Genomic DNA, 27,558 nt, shown 5'->3' with positions numbered 1-27,558 from the left:
TTACCTCACGAACAATTTCAAAGGTTAGGCGACGTAGCGATCGTCGGCCTCATGATCGCCGTCTTCCAGCGCGCCTGCGCCGTAAACTGTATTCGCGGAAGGAGAGAGGAGGAGGCGAGTTTCTGACGCCAGCGTATTGTTCATTCCTCATCTACATAAGATTCAACAGCCTAATACATTTTCAAAATGTCGGACTTTGACAACAACCCGTTTGCGGATCCAGTGAACGATAACCCATTTCACGTAAGTGTGTCTTAATTTTTTTAATGGCTACCTTTGTAATAAGTTTAAGTCAAACTGTAGGCTGACTTATTCGCGATACAGCTCGGCAGGAAACTTGTCGGGTGGACTCCGGGGAGGGAGCGTCATGTGGTCATTTGACAGTTATTTGTTAAACGTGGTATGATTGACAGACCTTCAGCCACTCAGTGAGGTTTATTTGTTAAACGAGGGCGTGGTTATTTAGCCAACGCCGTAACAGGAAGTCGCAATGGCAGTGGAGCAAATGTGTTTTATATATTTTGCGGTCACTCACGAGTAATGCCAGATCTTTTAGAGTGAGACCCATGTGGCAAAGAATGACTAGATACTCTGGCTATAACTCAAGCATACCAAAAGCCCTCTGAATGATGTTTCGGAACTGACCTGCTGCCTTGGAACGTTGCTGCTGGTTTGCTACTGATGAGAATCAGAAACCACAGGATGCAGCCCAAACGTCTATTAGGTCTATAATAAGCTCACTTGATTCAGTTATAAATACGTTCCTCAAAAGCCCAACGGCACAGTCCCCAAAAGCCCAAAAGCACATCTTCCTGATCCAAGAAATCACCAGTATACTTGAGATATGCATGATTACCTATTTCAGCCCTGGGTAAATGTCCAGTCATAGGCCTCCAGACACCTGCCTATGTACCCAGATAGCGTCCGGATGTGGGCTACTTCAGGCAGTGATGCAGCACTGATGGCCTTCTTCTGGCCCTGACAAAATGGATGTGAGCCTGAAGTGACCCGCATGTATAATAGCAAATATGGCCCAAATATGCCAAATCAAATGTGGGCCTTTTTTTGGCAAAGATGAGGTGCACTCGGCAACATGTAATCTGGATGTGACCCTAAAATGGCTCGTGTGGTAAATGGTGAATATGACCCAAATATCACAAAACAAATATGGGCCACCTTTGGCAAATATGTGGCACATGCAGCAGCAGACCGCCCAAGTGCCATCATTCCTTATGTGGGCTGGATGAAGTGTCGGGTGTGGGACGGGTCCGGGCCACAGCATTTTTGCTATCTGGGTGTTGTGTACACTCAAAGGAAAAGTATCCTCTAGTTTCTCTTGATATCTGTATATATATGTGAACAGTATCTTCACGCTTATTTTGAAACTGGATTCATCAGTTCTTTTAACATGATTAAGGTAAAATGTATTTCAGTCTTTCACATGGCATGGGGGAAATAAGAAAGAAATCACATTGGGCAACATCCAAAACATTTTTTGGAATTTTCTTGACGTCCTAAACATAACGCCCTTTTCTGTTTTGAATCTATTACTACTACTACTACTACTACTACTACTACTTTCAGCTACTCTCGTTAGGGGGTCGCCACAGCGGATCATCCGTTTCCATTTCTTCCTGTCCTCTGCATCTTCCTCTGTCACAGCAGCCACCTGCATGTCCTCCCTCACCACATCCATAAACCTCCTCTTTGGCCTTCCTCTTTTCCTCTTCCCTGGCAGCTCCATATTCAGCATGCTTCTCCCAATATACCCAGCATCACCTCTTAACACATGTCCAAACCATCTCAATCTTGCCTCTCTTGCTTTGTCTCCAAACTGTCCAACCTGAACTGTCCCTCTAATATACTCATTCCTAATCCTGTCCTTCTTCGTCACGCCCAACGAAAATCTTAGCATCTTCAACTCTGCCACCTCCAGCTCCGCCTCCTGTCTTTTCGTCAGTGCCACTGTCTCCAAACCATATAACATAGATGGTTTCACTACTGTCTTGTAAAGGGAAGGCTGGGTTCCTTTACTGTTTTGAATACAGTTGGTTTTGTCATGTTCCTCAATGTTGTTTTCCTTCTGGGGACAGCAAACAGGATGGTTTTAAAGTGGCGTTCCTTCAACACAGCATTTATATAAACTGTGTTTACTGTGTCAGTGTGCTGTTTTGAAAATTAATTGAAATATCCCGGCTCATAATCAGAACTAACTAAGAAAAGCTCAAACAGTCACATCCCAAAAGGGTTACCGAATCAAAAAGACTTCAATCATGGGAAAAAATAAAAAAAGATCCATTATCTAATAGCTCCCAATCATAAGTTACAATTGGGAGCTATTGGATTGTGGATCTTTTTACCCCCCCCCCCCGTGATAAGAACTAGACATGCAGAGTTGTTCAGTTTCTGAGATAATATGAGCAGTGTTTCAGTATGGTATGTAATAATGTGCCGAATCAAAAGGCAGGAATGCTCTGCTGTATGAGCAAAAACCTCTTTCTCGTCTCTTGATTAACCAAAACACATCTGCTAACCCTATCCACGGGGCTTAATTTGCATTATGCCCTGTTGCATAACATATCGAGACCATACATTATAGCCAGTTTCTCAGTTTTATGCAGAGAATGAGTTATCTCTTGCATTTTAATTCCTAATTTTTCTTCAGCTTTTGGTCAAGGTAAATGTTGAGGTTAGGCATCTCTTTTTTTTTTTAAGGAGATAGGCTAAGAAGCAGCATCAAGATAAATCTTAAAGCTGCAAATGACAATATAACAACTTGAAAAAAAAATCAAAATATAGTCAACACTACATAAAAGCGAGAACAAGGTTAGGTAGTCCTTATAAGCAATCCAAAAAGAAGTGGTCTAGTGTTTGAATCTAAGCTAACCCCCCCCCCCCCCCCACTAAATCAGTATCTTGTGGAGTCTGCCACAAGATTCCTATTCAGCGCTACAGCTTTACCAAGAAAGACACACTCCATTGGTTTCAAATAATTTTAATGTGAGATTCACCGAGAAGTAAAATCCACGTAGGCACTTTTCTGCTTTATTTCTGTTTTCTACTACACGTGATTGTAACTTCTAACTCAATAGAAATGTCTGTTTCTGTCCTAAGCATTAGTAAATGAGAGGAAAGAAGTAGTCTTGAAGCTCACGGTAGCCCCCCCCCCCTTACAGAGTAGAAGAATCACAGTCTCTGTCATTTATTGTTTTTGTCTTAGCTTGGTTGTATATTTTCCCACCCTCTGATTATTTGTGTATTGGTCATATGGGGTTAGATGATCAGCCTACTATATAATGTTACCTTCAAAGTTTTCTAGTCCAGCCAGGAATATAAGAATTATTTGTAAAATACATTTATTTAAATGGTATTCATATTAAATGTCTGCATAAGACATGTATGGAGATCGCATGCATGAAGATTTTTAGTGCATGTTCATATTTGTAGTTGAGGTATAATTTTTCATTTTTATTTTTCTAACTTGTATAAACTACATTTACAGGACAGACTCCCTGTTCCATACAACCTCAGTGCCACAGGTTAGCCTAGCATAATGCCCCAGGTTAGCCTAGCACAATGCTCCATGTTAGCTTAGCATACTGCTCCAGGTTAGCCTAGCATCATGCCCCAGGTTAGCCTAGCATAGCCTAGCATCATGCCCCAGGTTTGCCTAGCATCATGCCCCAGGTTAGACTAGGTGACTGAGGTAGTTATGGACCTGTTTATATCATGTGTTTTATTTTATTACATAGGAAAGAGATGGGAATTGTGGGAAGAAAGAATTGTTTTGCGTTGCATGGAGGTTTACAGTCTCCATTCATTAAAAGCGGTTCCTTTAATACACATAGGTAGTATTACTGTTGATCTTGAGTCACAAGGGCCCTCATCGGACCTGTGGGAAGGTGGTTAACTTGCAACATCGACTGTGATCTACAACGTGGCGTAAGTTAGCAGGACACGTCTTGTCCCACTGAGCCGGCAAGCACACCTTGATTACTGTGCCTTTCAACAATGTCCAAGATAAACCCTAATCAAGGTTCATGCTCTGCCAAAGGTCTGCAGACCCTAATATTCCCTTCTAATTCATCAGCAACACATCCATTGTATGAACTATTGCACAGTCGGAGTCGCTTTTACTGTCAAGTGCACTACAATTACGAGGAAGTCGTTATAATGGCACTGGTGAAAGGACATTTTAACAGCTTGCATTATACTGAAGGAGTGCGCTGTGCTCTGCAGTGTAATGCATACAATGGACTGCAGATCAGACCTATCAGTATTCAATATCTCTGGCGAACCACAGCTGTAAGAATGGCTCCTGTGTCATTTAAGTGCAGTTTTACAAGGCAGCTGTTTTTTTTTGTTTTTTTTTTATCTATCTACTCATATATTTTCGGAATGTCTGTGTGTGATGTTAGTGTGTGTGTGTGTGTTAGTTAGTGTAGATAGCGGGACCGAAAACTAAAGCATTTATGATCCTAATTCTTTTTGGAGGTGGTATGTATTGTCTCAGAGAGTAAGGGGAAAATCCCAGAAAATTAAAATTATGCATAATTATGCATAAATATGCAAAATATGCATTTTTCTAAAAATGGCTAAAAACCACTTTTCTCGGCATTTCAGATGATTCTGAGCATCTTTGATTTTTTTTCACCTATATAAAAAAAAAAATTTCTGGGACTCAAATGTTTTGGTATTATGCAAAATATATGCATTTTTGCAAAAATGCACGATCCTAATTTTTTTGGGAGGTGGTAGGTATTGTTCCAGAGAGGACCAGAAAAATAGCAGAACATTAAAATATAACTATAATAATTATGCATAATTATGCAAAATATGCATTTTCTAAAAATGGCTAAAAACCACGTTTATCGGCATTTCAGACGATTCTGAGCATTTGGGGGGAGGGAGTTGGACTGGGGGGGGTTTAGGGGCAGGGGGAAGGCGGTTAGCTGGCAGGATGAAGAGGGAGATTTAGACGGGTGGATAACCAAACCGTTACATTGTAGCGGGGTTCTTCTAGTATGTATATATTTACCTCTTATATCAGGTGCGTAAAGACTTGCGATGTCATAGCAGACTAATGTTTGTCTCCTGGGTGTGGAAGTGGCTTAATAAATACCCTTGTTGCAGCTGGAGTGTGTAGCCTAGACTGCTGTACAGGCCACTTCACTGTTATTCAGTAATAATCCTGCAGGGCTCTGTGGTGACACTTGTTCCAAGGGGCAAATTTGTTGGTAAATGTTCCATTGATGTTCATCAGGGCAGTCTTACACATAAGAATTGTGATATAAAAGATGTGGGTTAAGTACTCAGAGGCAATAGTAATCCAGTTTGTCTTGTGAAATAGGTACAACGCCCACACCTGGGCAATTATCATTGTAACAGCAAATCCTATTTCCTGGTGCAAAGGCTATCTGGGGCAGTATATCGTGCTTACATCAGTTGCGCTCAGTTGGATGACTGCTGTTGTGAAATTAAGATTTGCTGTTAGATATTATCAAAGCAATTTTCTTTTGTATGGCCTTGCTTACAACAAGTAACTTTTAAGAGGATATACTTTAATCAGCTGATCCTCCATCCATCCACCCATCTATTTAGCCGTCCATCGTCTATAAAAAGCGCCATGTAAAATGCAGCTTGATTGATTGGTTGATATCTGTTGAATCCAGTTAAGAGTTTGGGAATTATTTTCTATTTATTGAATACTGAAATTCAGGTGTGATTTTTTTTCTTCCTCTCTTTGTCTTTTCCAAGAAACTGTCTTTCTTCCTGCTGGGGTGGGTGTGTGTGTGTGTGTGTCAGATGACTAATGGGTGGTGAGGTCACAGCTAAATTCACCTGAACAGGTTATGACTGACTGGGTTATCATGAGCATCCAATTTAAAAACCTCTTTTTCCCCTCATGATCAGTCATCATTAAAGGAGAAATCAGCCCTGATATTGAAAAAACAAGAGTCATGAGTGTGATTCCTTCACTAAGGCATGTATTTTAGTCTTCCTTGCTAATAGTTTTGTGTTTTTTCTTCATTTCCATTGTGTCAAGTCCAATTCTCTCACTTCTGAGTCAAGTCCTGAAACTCCCAAGGTTTATTTGCCGCTCTGCGTGCAAACAAAATGAAGTCATATCTGTGCTCAGTGGGAACTGTAGGAAGGTGGAGTGCAAACACAAGGTTGTGTACTCTCGTCTGGCAAAAGGATTTTACTTCTGAAAACCTAGATTCTCTTGGAAGTGCTTCAGTGTGCAGATGCACAAATAGCACGAACTTCCTTTAACCAGGCAGAATGTGCTCTTAGTTAAAGTGTCGTCAAACCCTGAATATCTCTTTTTATAACTGAAGCCTGTCAATATTGGACATAATTCCAACAATGGAAACAGAAACAGAAATCGTTGCGCTTTCTTCTTTTGGTCGCAGTTTCACCCCTGTTGCACCGCAAGCCCCACCCGAATCGGTCACGCAGTACCAGAGATTTTGCAGTAGTGTGACAGAAACGAAAGAAAAATATTGCAAACTGTCAGAGTCGGCGGTACATGTCGTTGCCTTCCGTTTTAACGACACGACCCCTCCTCCCGCCTCACTCACTGGCTCCAAAATCTGCCTTTTTTTTCCCACACTCATGTACTGGGCAGAGTCGAGCTGAACCCGTGGATTACATCACCCTTTCAAGATAGTGTCAGGCTCGGCATGTAGGCCAGGTTTTGGCTCCCTTTAACAACTTCATGGTCTCAGTTTAGATTCTGCGCCAGGTCTGTGAACACACGCAAAGGGGCTAATCTGATCATTTCTCAGGGCAATGTCACAGCTTTTGGTCATCCTCATATTCACCGGGGTCATTTGGTGTTTGCTGATACTCCTGCAGCGTGCTGTTAATAAGTACGTTTTTCCCCTCTGGTAATGATTCATCTCGACCTTCTTGGAGGTCATTTCAGCAGTGTCTGGGAGTTATTGTACTTTTGCGGTGTGACTGCTGAAGCACTCTGAAGTACTGGCCCAGGATCCAGACAGGAGGCTGTAGCATCCTGTTGCTAGACTACAATCTAATACACCACGTTTGGCTCAGGAAATGAAAGTTCCCAAGGGACATAGGTCTTCCTTTCGTTGAAATGAAATATCACAAAAATGTAAAGTAGACATGGTTGTGGTAGAAAACAGAGTTCTTTTAGAGGAGGATAATAGTGTAGAAGTTGAGATCCCTGCTTCCATCTCAGAGCGCTCTACATTATATTCACTTTACATCTTCCCGAACAGGTATATAAGGATAAATGTATGCAACACAACCTACCCTGAGGCCCTCGACTTGGATAAGGAAAAAAAATCCACATAAATTCTTTTCAGAGAAAAAAGATGGGAGAAACCTTAAGAGGAGCATCAAGAGAGGGATAGATGGTCAGGCAACAGATGCCAAGTGGGTGGAAGAGACCCTCAATAACAGATTTACGATAAACACTCAATGAAGTTTAATGTACTGCAAACAACCTCAGACCAAATTTTCCAACCGGAGGCTTATTTTCTGTATTTGCCCCCTTACACACACTCACACAAGGAGGCTTTAGTGGTTTGTAAATTCATAAAGAGTTAATCCCAAGTACTTTTCCCAATTACCCTAAGTGTCCTTGGGCAAGGCATGAAAGGCTTGCTGGTACAGGAACTGGTTTTCTTCGGGAAACACGGCCAGGCAGAACAGAATTGAATACCACCAGTGTCGAGCTGTAGATTAGATCTGACAAAGTTATATCTGCATTTTATATTAAGCAATGACGTGACATCGTTCAGAATGGGAGTCTGTTGTCTGTAGATGAACAGGTTATCTGATGATTTATTGAATGTCTGACAATGAAGATGGTAACCAAAGTATTTCATTGTGCTTCAGGACCCATCCGTCACACAAGTGACCAACTCTACACTAGACCCGGTCGATGGTTTCAACCCTTTCCCCACAGTAAGATATCTCAGACACGTTTATGACTGAATTGTTTTGTTTCTAAAGCACTTTACAACTCTGCTCTGAACTTTGCTATAAAAGAAGATTCTTAAAAAGAAAACAATAGCATGTGAAGAGGCATCATGGTGGCGCAGTGGTTAGCGTGGTCGCCTCACAGCAAGAAGGTCCTGGGTTCAAGCCCCGGGGTAGTCCCTCTGTGTGGAGTTTGCATGTTCTCCCCATGTCTGCGTGGGTTTCCTCTGGGGGCTCCGGTTTCCTCCCACAGTCCAAAGACATGTAGGTCAGGTGAATTGGCCATACTAAATTGTCCCTAGGTGTGAATGTGTGTGTGTGTGTGATGGCCGGGCGGGCTGTCCAGGGTGTCTCCCCGCCTGCCGCCCAGTGACTGGTGGGATAGGCTCCAGCATCCCCGTAACCCTGAGAGCAGGATACGCTGTTTGGATAATGAATACATGGATGGATCTCATGTGAAGAGAAGAACTTGTGTAGTTGATAGTATCAAAACACTGCTATTTTAACAGCATGAACACATCATTGAGAAAGTTGGCAATGGCTTCAATGGGACAAAAAACACCAATTTGTAAGAAAAAGCACAACATTCTGTCCTAGACATTTTTTGCCATCCACAAAGGGTACTTATACTTGTTCTTGTTTTATTTAATTCCTCGTGTACTTGCTGCCTTGCCTCCTTTCAGGACAGCCAAGCCACTCATACCGAACCAGCGTCCACTTTTCCCTACCAGCCGGCTGTGCTGCAGCCTTCCACAGAGCCCAGTCCACAGGTAAGTGATGGGACACTGCTCCATATCTACTGACTGTCATTCATCTGCCATGGTGGATTGAACCAGTCACAATTTACCAGGATACCATACTTGTTTTGTTTTAGATGACGCCATCTTTTGAGTATTTTTATGTTTCATTAAGTAAATCATGTTATATTTTAAACTAATTATTTGCTCTCAATTATTAGTAATTATTTTCATCCAAATGTAATGATAATCCTTATGAAATCTTTTAAATTGTCTGTCTCAACTTTATAACATCTCAGATAGCAAGGGCCTGATTGTGTTACTCTTCTTGGTTTACACAGTATGATAATGAGTCTCGCGGGCTCAATGGTGTCCTCATTGAAAACCATTAAATGACCATAACAACTCAGCCACGTGCTTTGTGCTTTCTGCCAAGTCAGTCATCACATCAAAATATTATTACTGATAAATATGTACTCATAGAGTTACCAGCAATTCTTTCTTAAATATGAATGAAAAATAAAGGCAGACTTCCTCACCACTTGTGAGGTCCTGTTGCGCCTGAGCTATGTGTACTGTCGTACTGTCGTACTATGTCCATGTGTTGGATGTCTTTATGGTACCTTGTTTTTCCTACCATTCATTATGCTTTACCCAACCTGACCACCTCCCCGTAAACCAGGTACATATACACCGATCAGCCAAAACATTAAAACCACAGACAGGTGAGTGAATAATATTGATTATCTCATTACAATGGCACTTGTCAAGTGGTGGGACATATTAATAATACATTTTATTTGTGGGTGCCTTTCAGAGCACTTAAGGACACCTTACAGAACACAGTTAAAAAACAAGCAGCACTATATCAGATGGCATAAAATCAAAACAAAGCAGGGTAGACAATAAAAAGTTAATACAACAGATAAGTATAAAATCATCAGTGAGTCAGCAAGTGAACAGTCGTTTCTTGAAGTTGATGTGTTGGAAGCAAGAAAAGTGGGCAAGCATAAGGATGTCTACACACAGACACACACAAACTCTTATCTTGTGTATAGGTAAATGACTGTCTGGTTTTCACCTTGAGCAGGCTCTCATTTGAAGCGCTTTGTTAGACCACTAAAGCTTGTTTGACTGATTGATTTCCAAGCATCTTCTGCTTGTTACTGTTCAGGCAATAGCAGCTGCAGCCCAGGCCAACCTGCTGAGACAGCAGGAGGAGCTGGAGAGAAAGGCCGCCGAGCTGGAGCGCAGGGAGCAGGAGCTGCAAAGCAGAGGCGTCACAGGTTACCATGGCAATACTCCTCCTTATGCAAACTCATTGTATGATCAGAATAATAGTACATTTTCTTTAATCACCGCCTTTGCAGACACCCAAAGTCAACAGAATGAAAAATGGAATCAAAGAAAAATATGAATCAAAATTGTGGAAAAACACAAGTACATAGGAACCATATAACATTAGCATGATAATTATCACAAGAAAACAAAGAATAACATAAAAGATATGCAAAAGGACAGTCATAAAAGATGGGACCACAAAATGGGATTAAAAACCAGGAAAATAACCAGGATAGTGATGGGCCCAAAAAGGCACTCCTCTCAATGACTACCAGTCAAATTTAATATAATATAAATGTCGAAATTAGCTTGCTTTTGAAGCCAGTTTTTGGTTCTAAAATTTGCATCTAATTTCTAGAATTGGTCTTGGTGAAGAATTGCGTTTCCATGGACTGGAAACGGAATACATTATTTTTAGGCAAATTGACTTGTTAGACTGTGATGATTCTCAGCGTTAGACTATATGTCAATAGCAACATGCTGATGTGAATGACACCAATGGCAATGCCATGAGAGGAATCAGGAAGGAATTATGGGAGATGAGTTTATTTGGATTAGAGTACCGAAGCTGCTGCATCACAATATGAAGGGATTTTATGAAGGATGTTTAATGTTTGTGCTTGAATGTAAATCTCAGTGAAATCCACTTCCTACTTACAGACACTGTTTAGTTCTTGTTAAACTGATATTGTATTTAAAAAAAGTTTCTTCAGTAACATGATTGACAAAAGTGAAAAGATTGATCGGTATGATTTTGCATGAGTTTTATTATTTATCCATGAGGTCATGCATTGCACTACTGCCACAGAACTATGAAAATGTTGCGCTATCCAGTGGCCAGTTATAATCTGAGAATTGAGGCATAAATCAGGTTCTACCCTGCTATTTTCCTCACATGGAAACTTTAGCATAAACAGATACCTTCTTGTGCTAGCTTGCACATTTCTGGCCCAAAATTGTCAAAATAGCATTTTTGCAGCCATTTGACATGTTCGCCCTCTAGGTCCTTTAATGGGTCCTTTAATGTCCTCTAGGTCCTTCAGTGCAGCAACGACGAAGTCCAGTAAAACTGAATGGCCGGCACGTTTGGTAGTGGCTTCTGGTTTTTCATTCAGTTCCTTACTAAAAACATAGTTAAGTTATGTGGCAGAGCAGTGTTGTCAGGGAAAACTAGAGAAACATCTTTTACCTGATTCTCATCTATCAATTTATGAAAAATAACCGATAAGCACCTCCAAAAAAAGATAGCATTTTTAAAATTATTATTATTTTGGCCTTTTCCGCCTTTATTAGATAGCAATAGTAAAGCGAGAGGGAATGAGATGCGGCAAAGGGCCCAGGCCAGATTCGAACCCAGGCCACTGCGGTAAGGACTCAGCCTTGATATGTGGTATGTGCTCTACCAGGTGAGCCACCGGGACGCCTCCAAAGATAGCATTTGTAAAGATAGGTCTTAAAACAGTCGGCAAGTCGATGATATGCCATGAAGAGTTAATCATTCATATCCAGCACTGTTTTGAATAAGTTTGTGTGACTTTTCCCAAATGGTGGATATTTATTTCTAGAAACAAGCCCCGTTTGTTTCTAACCAGTCAGATGTTTGACATTGTTGTTGTCTGTGTTTCATCAGGCAAAGAGAACAACTGGCCCCCACTCCCCAGGAACTTCCCCATCAAACCCTGCTTCTACCAGGACTTCTCAGAGGAGATCCCGCTGGAGCACCAGAGGCTCTGCAAGATGCTGTACTACCTGTGGATGTGTAAGCACACTGAGATAGTCACTGGAAAAGTGGAAATACTGACACTAGTTTGAAACTTTAATTATGTTAACTACTGGCATTCAGAAGATGCTGTTTAACCTTTTTTTTTTTTTGGTGACTGACACATTTCCCACTGCTTTATTTTTTGTATTTATACCAAGCAGTTTCCTCTCCTCAGTTTTCTCTAAAAAAAACCCATAATCCTTTGGAAAACGTGACATCTACCTGTCATAATATTTGTCAGCTATTTTTGACACTGTGAAAAATATATTTTTATAGTGTTGGTATCGGACTGATGGCTTTTGTCTTTAAATTCCCTGTTCTGCTGTGTGTATGGCTGCCTGCCTGTTTTTTTTTTTGTTTTTGTGGTCACTTTTAAGTTAGTGTGACTCCTGAACCAGTAGGAAAGCTGCCATCTTGTGGCGACTCTATACAATGAGTAATCATATGGTACAGCATTTCATGGTACAGCATTTCATGGTACAGCATTTTATGGTACAACATTTTATGGTACAACATTTTCCTGTTTGTCAAACTTTGTTTAGATAATACCTACTTCCTGATCAGAGGGCGTGGAGAAATATCATAAAGCGGTCTGGAAGGCACTACTCCTTTACTTTGGTTACTAACTGTAACCAAATTATTTATTTTTCTGTAAAATGATTGTCCGCTCCTTATTCTATTACTGTTATTTTCACTGTATTGTTATTGTTATTGTTATTCAAGTATCAGTATTATTATCATCATCAGCTTCATGTTCATCTTAATTGGTCATATGTGTAGTTACAGTAGCACCATTTTGATTCAGACCTCTATTCTGGCAGTATTGTTGTTGTTGTAGTAGTGATCATCTTAGCAGTAGTAGTAGTAATAGTAGTAGTAGTACTGCCTGTACCTCTCCCTAGTCCATATCAGAGAATTGCATTGTTTTTTGTTACATTGATAAATGTCAGGTTGGCACGGTGGCGTAGGCGTTAGCGCGGTCGCCTCACAGCAAGAAGGTCCTGGGTTCGAACCCAGGGGTAGTCCAACCTTGGGGGTCGTCCCAGGTCGTCCTGTGTGGAGTTTGCATGTTCTCCCCGTGTCTGCGTGGATTTCCTCTTGGTGCTCTGGTTTCCTTCCTCCCACAGTCCAGATTTTCTCCATAGGCAGGTGAAGGTGAATCGGCCATACTAAATTGTCCCTAGGTGTGAGTGTGTGTGTGTGTGGGGGGGGGGTGCTGTGATGGACTGGCAGCCTGTCCAGGGTGTCTCCCCGCCTGCCGCCCAATGACTGCTTGGATAGGCTCCAGCGACCCTGAGAGCAGGATAAGCGGTTTGGATAATGGCTGATAAATGTCATTATTAGCATCGGTAGCAAAAGACACAGTGATCTGTGTATGGAAATCTGTCGCAGACCAAGACAAAACCAGTGTTTCTGACTCTCTTGTCTTTCACCAGTTCACTGTGTGACTCTGTTCCTGAACCTGCTGGCATGCCTGGCTTATTTCACCACCGACCCAGCCTACGGCGTTGACTTCGGCCTGTCCATCCTCTGGCTCATCCTCTTTGCCCCCTGCTCCTTTATCTGCTGGTACCGGCCAGTCTACAAGGCCTTCAAGTCAGTCTCTAATCTTTAAAGCACAATCACACCCTAAATCAGTGGGGGGGGGGGGTTTTTGTAGATATTAATCATGCTTTCTACCTGATGCAGTCTGTCCATATTGGACATGAGTTCGACATTGGCCAAGATAAGTTAAAGTGTTTAAGTCAAGTCAATTTTATAATTTTATAATTTTACTGTATAGCCCAATATCACAAATTACAAATTCGCCTCAGTGGGCTTTACAGCAACACAACATCCTGTCCTTAGACCCTCACGTAGGATAAGGAACAACTCCCTAAAAACCCCTTTAACAGGGAGAAAAAATAGGGAGCAACCTCAGGGAGAGCAACAGAGGAGGGATCTCTCTCCCAAGATGGACAGATGTGCAATGGATGTTGTGTTTACACAATTTACAGAATACAACATTGAAAGAGGATAACAGAATTATAATGGAATTATAAAATATATGAAGAACATGATGAGGAGGATGCCAAATGAAGAATAGGTTAGTTATACAGCCCTCTTTCAGCTGAAGGTTTTACCTCTGCTACAATGCCGATCATGCCCCAATTAATGGTGATGTACCAAAGAGTACAGGTAGTATGATAACGTTGGGTGGAAATCAAAAATAAAGTTTTAACTCTTTAAAACGTTTTAAAAGTTTTAAGAGTTAAAAATCATAAGCTGTTTTTTTTTTACTTTCTAAAAAAAACTGCTGATGATTGCTTATAGCATGAAACAGGCTTGTACTGTCTCATAGAGAATTTAGTTGACTAACTGGATTATTATATATGTATGAGCCTTATAAAGGCCAGTGGTTAGCGCTGTTGCCTCACAGCAAGAAGGTTCTGGGTTCGAACCCAGGGGTTGTCCATCCTTAGGGGTCATCCCAGGTCATCCTCTGTGTGGAGTTTGCATGTTCTCCTCGTGTCTGCGGTGGGTTTTCTCCGGGTGCTCCGGTTTCCCCCACCATCAGTAAGAAACATGCATGTTAAGGTTTATACTCCTGTCTGTGCCCCTGAGCAAGGCAATGGGAAAAGAGCTGGAGTTGGTCCCCGGGCACAGCATGAAGGCGGCAGCCCACTGCTCCTAGCTACACAGATCACAGCTAGGATGGGTTAATTTGCAGTAACTGACTTTCCTCAAGGGGATTAATAAAGGAAACTTAATTTAAAGTTAATTAATTGTCCCATCAATATTTGTATTAAATCATATGCTTTTGTTACTACAGCTTGTTTGTATTGGGTTTACAAATGATATTATTCATATCCTGTCCATCAGTTTAATTTGTTTGTCGTTTTTGTTTCCAGGTCTGACAGCTCCTTTAGCTTCTTCTTCTTCTTCTTTGTGTTTTTCTGCCAAGTGGTGGTCTTCATCATCCAATCCGTGGGCATCCCAAAGTGGGGTAACAGGTGGGTCAGACTCTGTTTAACTGCTCAGCAACATTACTTTTTACAGCACAGGTAAAATAAATCCTTCACAAATTATAAATGAAACTGGAGAGTATGGCACTGATAAGATTAAACTCTCATTTTCCCCAGATTAAAATATATGCAAATGTGTGTGAAAGCATCCACCGAGTGGTGAATTGTGTGTCAAGCAACAGTGCAGCTTTGCTGTGTGTCTCTGTGATTCGTTTTGAAGCATTTGTGTATGTACCATGAGTGCATGTGCTGATTTAAGTCAAACTCAAAGATTCTCAACAAAGATGAGTAGTAAGCTGCATGTGAACTGTCAATTGCTAACGCAATCGCTAAAGTTTATTCTCCGTCCTCATCATCACCGTCATCATCGCTAAAACAGAACTAGGACAAGTGTCTTTCAACCTGAGGACTCGTGGTCAAATCCCTCTTAAGCAAGACATTGCATCACCACCAGTTCAGTAAAACAGTTATAGCCAATCCTTACCTCAGTAAAATCCCCATAGACGGGTGTAGGCAAAATGTAAAACCTCCCTTTTAAAACATTAAAATGTAGGATATTTGATCGCAATACATGGTTAGCATCACATGCATGGCACACCCGACGTGTTGATGTCGGTCGTTTCCCAGTTGTGTCAAGAAATAAGCGAGCGATCTATTATTTAAAGTCAGATACACAAAGTTAGTACAGTCCTGTCATATCTGCAGTCTTCTACGTGGCTTATAAGCTTCTGTCTGCTCTCCTCTTTATTTCTCGCCTCCTGCCATCTCTTCTGACAGACAGCTTCCATCCTTCAGCCTGCTGCCTGTCTCTGTCTCCTGGTGACTGCTCTGTAAGTCTCAGCCTCTCTGCTCATTTCTGCCCAACTCCCAGCGCTCTTTTTCTATTTTTTGGGAATAACTTTCACAATCATAAGCCTTATTTCTTTCAAAAAAGACAGCCGGCTACCCATTTATTCTTTTCACATTTTTTTATGAAGACAGTTGGGATGTAGCAGGGAAGACACAGGAGGACAAAGCTCTGGCAGGATCAGTAGAGCTAGCTATGTGGTACCAAAGGTGAAACTATTTGACTCTCTCACTGAATACAATAAGGACATTTTATTAACATTTTTGACCCCATAGGCAAGGCTCAGCGTTTTCGGTTTTTATTTTTCAAAGCCATCCAGCATGCCGAATTTCGCCACAAGAGCACACTGTTACATAACCTCACACAAACAGGAACAACTATTGGATCCGTGGAAACATAAAATCCGGGTGAAAATCAGTTTAAAAATCTGGGTAATTTTCGGTGAAAATCGGTAAAAACCGAAAACGCTGAGCCTTGCCCAAAGGGCATCCGGGTAGTGTCGCGGTTTATTCCGTTGCCTACCAACACGGGGATCGCCGGTTTGAATCCCCGTGTTACCTCCGGCTTGGTCGGGCGTCCCTACAGACACAATTGGCCGTGTCTGTGGGTGGGAAGACGGATGTGGGTATGTGCCCTGGTCACTGTACTAGCGCCTCCTCTGGTCGGTCAGGGCGCCTGTTCAGGGGGGAGGGGGAACTGGGGGGAATAGTGTGATCCTCCCACACACTACATCCCCCAGGTGAAACTCCTCACTGTCAGGTGAAAAGAAGCGGCTGGCGACTCCACATGTATCAGAGGAGATGTGGTAGTCTGCAGCCCTCCCCGGATCGGCAGAGGGGGTGGAGCAGTGACCGAGACAGCTCGGAAGAGTGGGGTAATTGGCTGGGTACAATTGGGGAGAAAAAGGGGAGGGAAAAACAACATTTTGACCTCGTTAAGATAAGCTCTTAAGCCAGTCCGTGAGAATGATTAAAAACCAACAAGATAAACAATTAATATGCCAGAGAAGAGTTTAAAATAGGGTTGCAGAGGAGTGATCAGGAAAAATACAATAACAACAGTCTAAAGGTTACTGGTTATTTTTTTAAGATGCATCTGATTTTATTTAAAGATGTTATGTATAATTGTACATGAGTCCTGACCTTTTATCACTCGAAGTGAATAACAAATCAAAGAAAACAAGACAGATGGTAAATATTGTTTGCTGCAATAGTCTCATAGTTTTACCAAGGACTGCGAGTGCAAGCCAAGTCTTTTGGGGTCGCAGCAACATTAAAAATAACTTGGCCAGCCCAGCTTGTGTGTTGTTGTTGTGTTGTTGTTGTCTTTGAATGCAGAAATCTGGGGAGGGATCCTTAAACTTCTCATTTTATTCCAACTGGTACATTTCAGTGACCCTCCTGATATTAACCTGTCATATTGCCAGAATGTTATGCATTGTACCTTTAAACGCCTACGTATCATTTTGAGTAGTCTGGGCTCCTCAACCACGGGCTCTGAAATAGACCTGAAACCAGTATGCAGGGTGGGAGCCTTGGCACCTTCAGTTAAGTCGTTTATTGTACCTGTTGTGCAGGTATTGGCAATGAGGTTTAACGATTCATTGCTTTATTGACCTCTATCCTCATAATAATCAACAAACAAATGTTTCCCATGCCTTCATCAATAATTGTTCCCACATGCCAACTTTCAAGGAAAATAATCTTTGATTCAAATCATATGTCGCTTGGGTGGCACAGTGGTTACCACGGTCACCTCACAGCAAGAAGGTCCTGGGTTCGAACTCCGGGGTAGTCCAACCTTGGGGGTCATCCCAGGTTGTCCTCTGTGTGGAGTTTGCATGTTCTCCCCATGTCTGCGTGGGTTTCCTCCGGGGGCTCCAGTTTCCTCCCACAGTCCAAAGACATGTAGGTCAGGTGAATCGGCCGTACTAAATTGTCCCTAGGTGTGAATGTGTGTGTCGACCCTGTTATGGACTGGCGGCCTGTCCAGGGTGTCTCCCCACCTGCCGCCCAATGACTGGTGGGATAGGCTCCAACATCCCACGACCTGAATTCGTATAAGTGGCTTGGATAATGGATGGATGGATGGATGTCATTTGTTAAACGATAGTCAGATGCATTTATTAACCTAGCAAACCTGTTTGCTGCAAAACATTTAGGACGATAAATGGATGCTAATAATTCACTTCAAAGGTCAGCTAAGTCTGTATAATTGACTCCACTATCTTTTTCCCTTTCCCCTTTTTCTGCATTCATCAAGCTGTTTTTTTCTTACTACCTGTGAAACACAACCTTCCTCTGTCCAGGTGGTGATAGCTGTGTCCATTTTTAAGCCACGTTTGCTCACTTATTCATCGAGTCCCGTCAGGATCACTCCCATGTTTCTTCCTCTCTGCTTCCCTTTGTCATATGTGTTCATATTCAAAGGTTACCTTGATGCCTGCTCCTGTTTAAAAACAGACTCTACTTCTTCTTGCCAAAGAACAATACCTTCAGCTATAATTGAAATTGTTTTCTATCCGTCTTGAAACTCATGACCTCTGTTTGATTCCAGTGGCTGGATTGCTTCACTGACCATCATTCGTGCAAACAAGGCAGTTGGAGCCATCATGATGGTGGTAGCCACCTTCTTCACCGTCTGTGCTGTGCTGTCGGTCATCCTGCTCAAGATGGTGAGCAGGTTTAATCTGTCCATTTATTTATTTTCTTTCTTTATGTTAGTGTTTTAGTTAACAATGCCATTTTAAAATTTAGAATTCTAAGTTATTTTGTTCGGCATGCATATACCCTATCCCAGCAGTCTTTGGGACTACTGGGATAGGCTCCAGCATCCCCGTGACCCTAAGACCAGGATAAGCAGTTTGGATAATGGATGGATGGATGCATATACCCTAAACTCTTTAGTCTGGGTGTAATGTGTTTTTATACTCAACAAAATATTCATTTTATTGTGGGTGTATTTGACTAGATATCTCGATGCACAGTAGGTGAAGTTAGTTATGTAACTCGGATGGTTGTCTTCAGAGCTTATAGGAAAAGACTTGATCCATCCATGTTGTAGAGCCAGGATGTTAACATAAAACTACATTACAGAGTGCACTGAATACGATATGATAGGAATTTTTTCTCTTTTTCACTTTTTTTTTAAATGTACTATGTAAAATTTGTATCACCTTAGCTCCAAATTCACATCAAATCAAACAGTTACAGTGCCTGAGGATAGCTTCTGTGATCCAATTGAGAAGTCCTAATTCCTCCGACCTTTTTGCAACAGGACAGCGATTTTTTTTTTGTTGTCTTTGGGCGGGTATGAATGATTCCGAGCAGGAACTACAGTTGTCACTTGTTCCCATCCAGAACTACAGTATCCTGTGTGGCCATTTGGTGATGATGTTCTCCTTGTTCCTCTCCAGGTTCACAGCCACTATCGCCATACAGGGGCCAGCTTTCAGAAGGCCCAGCAGGAATTCTCCCAGGGGGTCCTCAGCAATAAAACCTTTCAGTCAGCTGCTGCCACAGCAGTGTCCTCCACTGCCCAGGGAAACTAATGCCCAGACAAGGCTAACTTTGTAAGGCTAGCCTAACTTTGTAAGGCTAGGCTAGGTCAAGGTCTATAGATTTACCCAGCCCAGAAAAACAACAAAGTGATTGAGTTTAATCACTGTAGAGACAATAAGGAAGGTGATTTTTTTTTTTATGCCTACGCTGACCCCCACTGACTGGTACACTGAGGTGAAAACAACTCTTCCCTGGCGCCACATGGATCGTTGTGTTCCTGAGAGTTCACAATGAGCGCGGAGCCAGCAGTGATGCAAAAATAGTTGTTTGTGGTGGCTGCATTAACACACACACACACACACACAAAAAGTAACTCAAACTTGTAATTTACAGACCTTGGGCTAGACTAGACTAAAAGCTTCCTACCCCCCTCCTCTCACCTGTATTATCAATGCATATCCCCCTCCAGAGGTTCCCTGTGTTAACATTGTTGTTCACATTCAGCGTGTCCTCCACAGGGCTGAAGGCTAAGGTGGCATCATCTCTAGGCACTGGTGAGACAAGGTCTAAAATCCATTTTAAAGGGCAGTGGAGGGGAAAGTCTCCCATGTAGTGCAGTTTGGGGTGGAATGCATGAATGAAGTAGTTGACTGATACTGCTATTTCAGTGTGCCTTGGCTTGGTGTGTTAAGTGTGCAGTTTTGGCGATGCTATTCTGTTAAAATTGTTTGTTTATACTCCAAGGTTTGTGTGCGCGTGTGTGTGTGTGTGTCTGCGTGTGTGTATGTGTGTGAGAGAGAGCTAGAGTTTCCCTCACCAATGGTGAGCCCTCATTCTATAAGATAAAGATGAAGTGTATTGTTTTTTTGTTGTTGTTTGTTTAGTGATCCACAACTCTTTGCTCTTGTCTTTGTCCCAGTTCGACCCTTTTTCCTTTGTCACTTAATTTCACCGTACAGAAGAGGAAGAACAAATTATCCCAAAATCCCATACCAGGTTATCCCATCATGTGCCATGCATTTAGTCAGAGATTTGGATCATAGCATTACTGTAATTACTGTAATCCTATAGAACATGAGGGTCAAAAAGCTTTTTTGCAAAGAAAAAAAGAAAGCATTAGTCGCTAGATGTACAGGATTTCAAAACTATAGGTAGTACATATAATTATCTTGTTGAAAATACTTGAGATGGTTTTTTTAATGAAAGTATGCCTCAGACCCTGTAAGATGAATCGATATATTTTAGAGAAAATTTGCTCCCTTGCGTGTTTTATCACACACTCATGAGACAAAAGCAGGAACTTCTTGAAATGAAATGATAAAACGCTGATTCATACCCAGATGAGGGTCTCAGTGTCCCGTTTGCAGAGAAAATTTAAATGTTGCTCATCAGATGACTTCATCCTTTACAGCAGCTGCATCTGAAGTGAATACAGGTTGTAGAATGTGGCTCTCGCTTCGGCAGAGCCATTTTTATTACCAGGGCATTGAACTGATCTCACATCTGCAGTAAAGGAGGCAAATTGAAGGACGCAGCTTTGACCAAATTATTGAACATTTCCTTTATAAGGAGTTGTTTCTCTCATTTGCTATCATGGTCATTGGTTCCTAAGGCAATCAACACAATATTACTCTGAAAAGTAAAACAATATCTAGAGTGTGATGATAAGATGTTGCCGGGCAGATCGACAGTTGCAATATAAACTACTGCTGTGATGGTGGGGCAGGTTGAGACAATCTGGCACATCTAAATTGACCATAAAGAGTTCAAAGTTTTGTTTTTGGTAAGCTTTTTGTGAATTCTCAAAGTGGTTGTACGTTTAGACAGTAACAAAATCTGGAAATTTGTGTAAAAGGTATCAGTAAACAGTGATAGCATTCACATCGCTCCGGTGAATTGTCGGGGTCCTTAATGACCGGCCAGCTACTAAATATCCCATCTGTGGTTTTGGCGTGGAATTTCTTTGAAGACTGGATTTAATTTGACATTTTCACATTTTTAAACAAAACCGTTCTTACACCACTTCCAGCAATGTAACTAAGGTACTGAAATGATATACAGGTTTCAGTTTGCCATGGTATTTATCATTTCAGCTATGCACAAACGTTTTCACATGTGTGGACTGATTTATATTTTCTACGTGCTTGTTTTTTTTTTTTTTTTTTTTTGCGTTTTAAGACATACAGATGTTTATGTAACATATTCAGTTTTAAAATGTTTATTTGGATGTAATAGATATTAGCAGGACTAAAGAATAAATCCTAATTCAAATATTAAGGAAATAACATTCTAGCTACAGATAACTGTTTATTGTAATGCTAAATCACATTTCGGGTTTTTTGTTTTGTTTTTTTTTTTGTTTTTTTTTTATGAAGATTTAACAAGTCCCATCTGTGGATACATTGTACTGGGAGACTGAAAATTTAGTGCCTTTTCTATTTCAATGCGGAATATAGCATCCAATAAAACTGCTTTGCTTTCATTGAAAACTGTTACTCTCTCTCTTACTTTCTTACCAAATATTCAGAGGGTTTAAAGGAAAAGCAACGTTGATGAGCTGTAGACTGCATCATCATAGTCCAAAAACAATTAGTGCATGGAAAGAGTTTCAGAAGTTGTGAGAAGATGTTCAGCTAGATTAAAAACCCTTCTGGCTTGAGGAAGATATGAGTTCTGAAAGCTTTAAGTGGTTTTAAGGCATATACAATACTTGATGGAAGTCATTTAGGCGGGCTTATCCAAAGAATTGTGAGTTTAAATGTTTTGCCAATACTAGTAAATAGAGTTGGCGAATGAAATGCTTATTTATATGAATATCAGTTCAACAGGTGAAGTGGTACAACGGAGTCCTCATAGACTGTAATGAAGTTATTGTCATTAAGTACTGCAGGTATGGCAGTGTCATCTCAGTATTTGAGGTATGTGGTGGTGGTTGAGGGGCTGGTGTAGTCATTGGTGTAGAGGGTGTATGAGAAAGGGCTCAGGACACAACCTTGTGGAGCTGCGGTATGAAGGTTGGAGGGGTTACCATGCACACACTTATTGTCTGTGGTCTGCTCCTGAGAAAGCTGTGCAACCAGGAGAACGTTAAGATGGTACGAGTTTCTTGATCATCTGGTGGTGCTGGATGGCATTGAAGGCAGAACTGAAGTCATTGAAGAGGATCTGGAAAAGCAACCTGGTGATTCTAGGTGTTGTAGCAGGGAGTGGAGAAGACCTGCCACATATCTTCTGCTCTCTGATCTTATGGGCGAACTGTAGGAAGTCCACCTGTGGTCCCACAAATTGAGTGACAGAATAAAGGACCGTTTTTTTCCTCAGGCACTGCATTATCATTGAGATGAGAGCAACTGGACATTTGTGGTTTAATTCTAAAGGGTGGGGTTTTGTGGGCATGGGAATGATGGTCATTTTTATCCAGGAGGTTGGGTACTACGGAATCTGCATTGGGAGGGAGGGAGTTTCCACTGTAGGGTGTCTGGGCTCAGCCTTAGAGATAGGCCGAGGAGTTCGGACATCTGGAGGGAGCTCGGAGTAGAGCCACTGCTCCTTCACATCGAAAGGAGCCAGTTGAGGTGCTTTGGGCATCTGATTAGGATGCCTCCTGGGCACCTTCCTTTGGAGGTTTTCTGGGCACATCAAACTGGGAGGAGACCCCCGGGGTAGGCACAGAACTTGCTGGAGGGACTACATGTCCAATCTGGCCTGGGAACGCCTTGGGATTCCGCAGGAGGAGCTGGAGGGCGTTGTTGTGGAGAAGGACGTCTGGAGTGCCCTACGCAGCTTGCTGCCACTTCTCTGCTTCCGCGTCCTGTCAGACCGCCCTTGGTGTTTCCTCTTCGGGCGCAGCTCTGAGCAGCACCGTGGTCCTTGGGCCCACCGGACGCAGCAGACCAGGCTCCCTCAGCCGATCCAGATCTTCAGGAAAGGAAACAGGATCCATTTTTATTGGTCAGATGGGAGTTTGGATCACACCCAGTGAGTGTTCACTTTTTGAAAGGCTTGTTTGATGTCCATGCTGCTGGATTCCTCTTCCAGATTTTCTTTATATTTGAGTTTGGCCTCGATAATCTTATTCCTCATGGTGCGACTTATGATTTTTATAAGGCCCAGTCCTGGCATTGAAATACTATCTGTTTCTCTCTGACACCGTTTTTGATGTAGGGAGTAAACTGGGATTAGGAGTTTGGATATTTCTTCCTATTCCTTACAGGTAGTGGTGATGCAGAAATGGATTTAGTATGTTATGACAGAAATCCTTTTGTTTAAATTCTCATTAAAAATATGCACAGTCCACATGATAAAACATGATGTTTTCATATCCTTTTTTAAATGTTACATCACCCTACATAAGTTGGATATTTTCTCTGAGTTTTATTTGAAAGAATAACCCCAGTGATTTTGTATGTTTCTTGACAGGAGTTGAAACCTTAAACTCCTGTTTGGTATCTTCTTCCACCGATGTTTGATTATCCTTCCATATTTGGAAGCCAGTTTGATTTGATTCACCGCTGCCAAAAACTGCCAATTAATGCAAAAAAAAATCTTGAATAAACTGAAAATGCCAAATGTTGGTTTAATCAGAATCAGAAATACTTTATTCATCCCCGAGGGGAAATTGGGTCCTATTACAGACACTCCATCCATCCATCCATTATCTGAACCACTTGTCCTGCTCTCAGGGTTGCAGGGATGCTGGAGCCTATTCCAGCAGTCATTGGGCGGCAGGCGGGGAGACACCCTGGACAGGCCGCCATACACACACACACACACACACACCTAGGGACAATTCAGTACAGCCAATTCACCTGACCTACATGTCTTTTGACTGTGGGAGGAAACCGGAGCACCCGGAGAAAACCCACACAGACACGGGGAGAACATGCAAACTCCACACAGAGGACGACCCGGGACAACCCCCACGGTTGGACTATCCCGGGGCTCGAACCCAGGACCTTCTTGCTGTGAGGTGACCGTGCTCACAGCAACTAAAACGAACAAGATAACAAAAAAAACAGAAATAAGAAAATCAAATAAATAGAAATAGAAGGTAAAATAAGAATATGATATGTGCACCATGCTTCAGCATATAATACCCCATCTATACTGTATAACTGCAGCATGGAACAAACAGCACAAACAAACACCCGACAGGGTAAAAGAAGTGGAAGGGCCAGTCTAATGACGATTAACTCCGAGTGTCTGACAGTCTGAGGGAGGACTTGTAAAGTTTGACGGCCATAGGCAGGAATGACCTCCTGTGGCGCTCTGTAGTGCATTTTTGGCAGAATGAGTCCAACACTAATAATACTCCTGTGCCCGACCAGCATGTCATGGAGTGGGTGGGAGACATTGTCCACGATGGCACATAACTTCAGCAGCAGCCTCCTCTCAGAAACCACCGCCAGAGAGTCCAGCTCCTCCCCCACAACGTCACCGGCCTTGCGGATCAGTTCATTGAGCCTGTTTGCATCCGCTACCCTCAACCTGCTGCCCCAACACACAACAGCAAACAGGAGAGCACTGGCCACCACAGACTCATACCACATCCTGAGCATTGTCTGGCAGATGTCAAAGGACCTCCGCCTCCTCAAAAAGTAGAGACGGCTCTGTCCCTTCTTGTAGAGGGCATCAATGTTCTTAGCCCAGCCCAGTTTATTGTCTATATACACCCCCAGGTACTTGGAGTATTCCACAGTGTCCACACTGACCCCCTGGATGGAGACAGGGGTCACTGGTGTCATGTCCCTCCTCTGATCAACAGATCAGTTTAAAATGTCATAATAGTTCAATCTCTATACCTGCCCACTTTAATACACAATCTGTAATGGATTTGGTAAATGTATATCTTTGGGTATCGCAAGACACAAACCCACAATGCACAGCACAGTTCAGTCTCCTGTTCAATATACTGCTTTCATCGGTCTCTATTTTTTGCTTTTCGAAAAGCAAATCCTGAATCTATTTAACTATATACAGAATAAAGTACAGTGATAGAGGCGATGAGAGGCTTCTCTCCTCTCCTGTATTACTGGGACAGCAGGCAACATCTTGACTCAGATATCCGTTATTGGGGTCTTTGATGTAAGGAGGAGGTGCCGTAGGAAAACAGGACAGATTTTCAGTTTTTTTGGGATGCGTCTATAGTTCTCTGTTCTGTTACAACTCCACCCATTGGCTGGCTTGGTTGCTAAACTAGAGGAAACAACATTTTCTTTTGGTTTTACATCTTTCATAGTTGGACAATTTTTTTTTTCTTGGCAACTCCAGACATCGTCTTCATTAACACTAGAAAAAACGAGAGACTACTAAGCGACTTCGGAAAAGGGACTACTGATAATGACCTCATCCAGCTGCTGAAAAAGAGTTAAATTGGAGCTCCAAAGTGACATTTGGGTGGGGAGGGGGACAACTTCAGAGTTATGATTACTGGATAAGGAAATGGCTTCTGCATCATCTCTCCCTGAAAGGGACCCTTTCTCTGCTGTTCGCTGGGATATCTTTGAGGATGCTGTCATTCTCTCCTGTAGCCACAACCTTTGCAAAGCCTCTCTGCAAGGATACTTGCACAATACAGTAAGTAGTGAATGTCCAATTTGCAGAAGATCCTGGAGAGCCAAGCTGCTTTCTAACCTGGTTCTAATAAACCTTTGTGAGTCCTTTATGAAGGTTAGGCCCGGAGTGCATTAGAGGGCCAGTGTTGTCTACATGGGGAGAAAATAAAGCTTTTCTGTCTGAAGGATCAACTTCCATTGTGTGCGATCTGTCAGAACCCCAAAAAACATAAACCCGTGAGTGTACCCCCATTGATGAAGCTACCCAGGACTACAGAGAGCAAGTCCAGAAGGCACTGGAACCCTTGAAAAAGAAGCTGGAAGTCTTTAATAAAGGTAAAGAAAACTGCGATCACGCAGCTAAACACGTTCAAACCCAGGCCCAGAGCACCGAGATGCAGATTAAGGTGGGGTTTAAGAAACTTCACCAGTTTCTGCAGGAAGAAGAGGAAGCCAGGCTCGCTGCACTGAGAAAAAAGGAGAAGAAAAAGTCACCAGATGAAGGATAAAACTGACATACTGAGCAGAGCTATATCAGCTATATCAAACACCATCAGAGCCATAGAGGAGGAGCTGAGGGCAGAGGACGCTTCATTCATACAGAAATATAAGACCACATTGAAAAGAGCCCAGGGCAAACTGCCGAGTGATCCACAGTTGGTCACAGGAACACCAATAGACGTGGCAAAACGTGGGCAACCTGATCTTCAAAGTCTAGGACAATATGCAAGAAGACCTTCTCCTTCACCCCTGTGATTCTGGACCCCAACGCCGCCTAACCAAAGTTCATACTTTCCCGAGGATCTGAGCAAAGTGGAGATCGGTGGGGAGCAGCGGCTTCCCTCCTACCCAGAGAGGTTTGATAAAAGGTCTTATGCCCTGGGTTCTGATGGCTTTAACTCTGGGATTGATAGCTGGGATGTTGAAGTCACAGACAATACAAACTGGGGACTTGGCATGATGACAGAGCCTGTCTCAAGGAAAGGAGCCCTACAGGATGGACACTGGTTCATATGGTTTCAGGATGGTGTATACAGCACCACATCACAGCCAGGAACACCTACCCATCTCACGGTATGACAGAAATCCCAGAGGATCAGGGTACAGCTGGACTGGAACAGGGGAAGACTGTCTTTCTATAATTGTGATGGAAACGCACACCTGCACACCTTCAAACACACCTTCACCGAGAGACTCTTTCCTCTTATAGCCAGTACCTGTCACCTCCATCCTTTAAAAAGCTTGCCGTCGAAGGTCTCTGTAGAAGCCGAGCAGCACAGTTAGTGTGGATTACAATGGTGATGCAAATGTACGTAGCAGAGTTTGATAAACCCTCAGGTGATTTCTGTTTGTCAGGTGCAGGGAAAACATGGAATTCAGATTATATATCAATTAAAACAATGCAGTAAATGTACACCCAGCCTCTCACACACAGGCTCATGCACATACAATTCACATACATACAACTCACTCCGATTACACAATATTTTAAATTATTCTTGGCAAATATTGTAATAGACTTTATACAGCATAGTTGGACATATAAACAAGTTATAGCTGTTGATGATGTGTCAGTACAATGGTGGTATAGCTGTAAATTATGGCATTGGAAGAACACTTTTCTTTATCAAGAGAAAACTACTCCTCCTATCATCGCTTGAAAATGTTTTCATGCCTTGTTCTTACAACACTTGGGAATAAATCCCACAGTGTTGTCACGTTATCCTACTCTAGTAAAATAATGTTTTGTGAAAAGAGACAGTCAAGGACTCATAGAAGCGTGAAGAACTGATCAAAACGAGGATTTAGATTCTCTCCTGCTGGACACCTCACCGGTCTGAGTGTTGAAGGAAGAA

At 42.2% G+C, this 27,558-nt stretch overlaps 1 protein-coding gene and 1 pseudogene across 1 annotated transcript; both read left to right on the top strand.

Annotated features, from left to right (window-relative positions):
- Positions 1-114: 114 nt before the first annotated feature.
- On the top strand, positions 115-21,630 carry scamp2 (secretory carrier membrane protein 2). The gene is made up of 9 exons (XM_056281458.1): positions 115-243; positions 7,873-7,941; positions 8,640-8,726; positions 9,868-9,979; positions 11,665-11,793; positions 13,233-13,392; positions 14,688-14,789; positions 18,205-18,322; positions 19,064-21,630. Exons 1-9 carry the CDS (start codon positions 187-189, stop codon positions 19,196-19,198), a joined length of 969 nt encoding a protein of 322 aa, XP_056137433.1. The 5' UTR covers positions 115-186; the 3' UTR covers positions 19,199-21,630.
- A 3,959-nt stretch (positions 21,631-25,589) lies between these two features.
- On the top strand, positions 25,590-26,986 carry LOC130114461 (E3 ubiquitin-protein ligase TRIM39-like; annotated as a pseudogene).
- The last annotated feature ends 572 nt before the right edge of the window (positions 26,987-27,558 follow it).

Source organism: Lampris incognitus, chromosome 6, assembly GCF_029633865.1.
Source record: "Lampris incognitus isolate fLamInc1 chromosome 6, fLamInc1.hap2, whole genome shotgun sequence".
NCBI lineage: Eukaryota > Metazoa > Chordata > Actinopteri > Lampriformes > Lampridae > Lampris > Lampris incognitus.
Note: the sequence above shows the minus strand (reverse complement) of the source record. Positions and strands in the feature narration are given on the sequence as shown.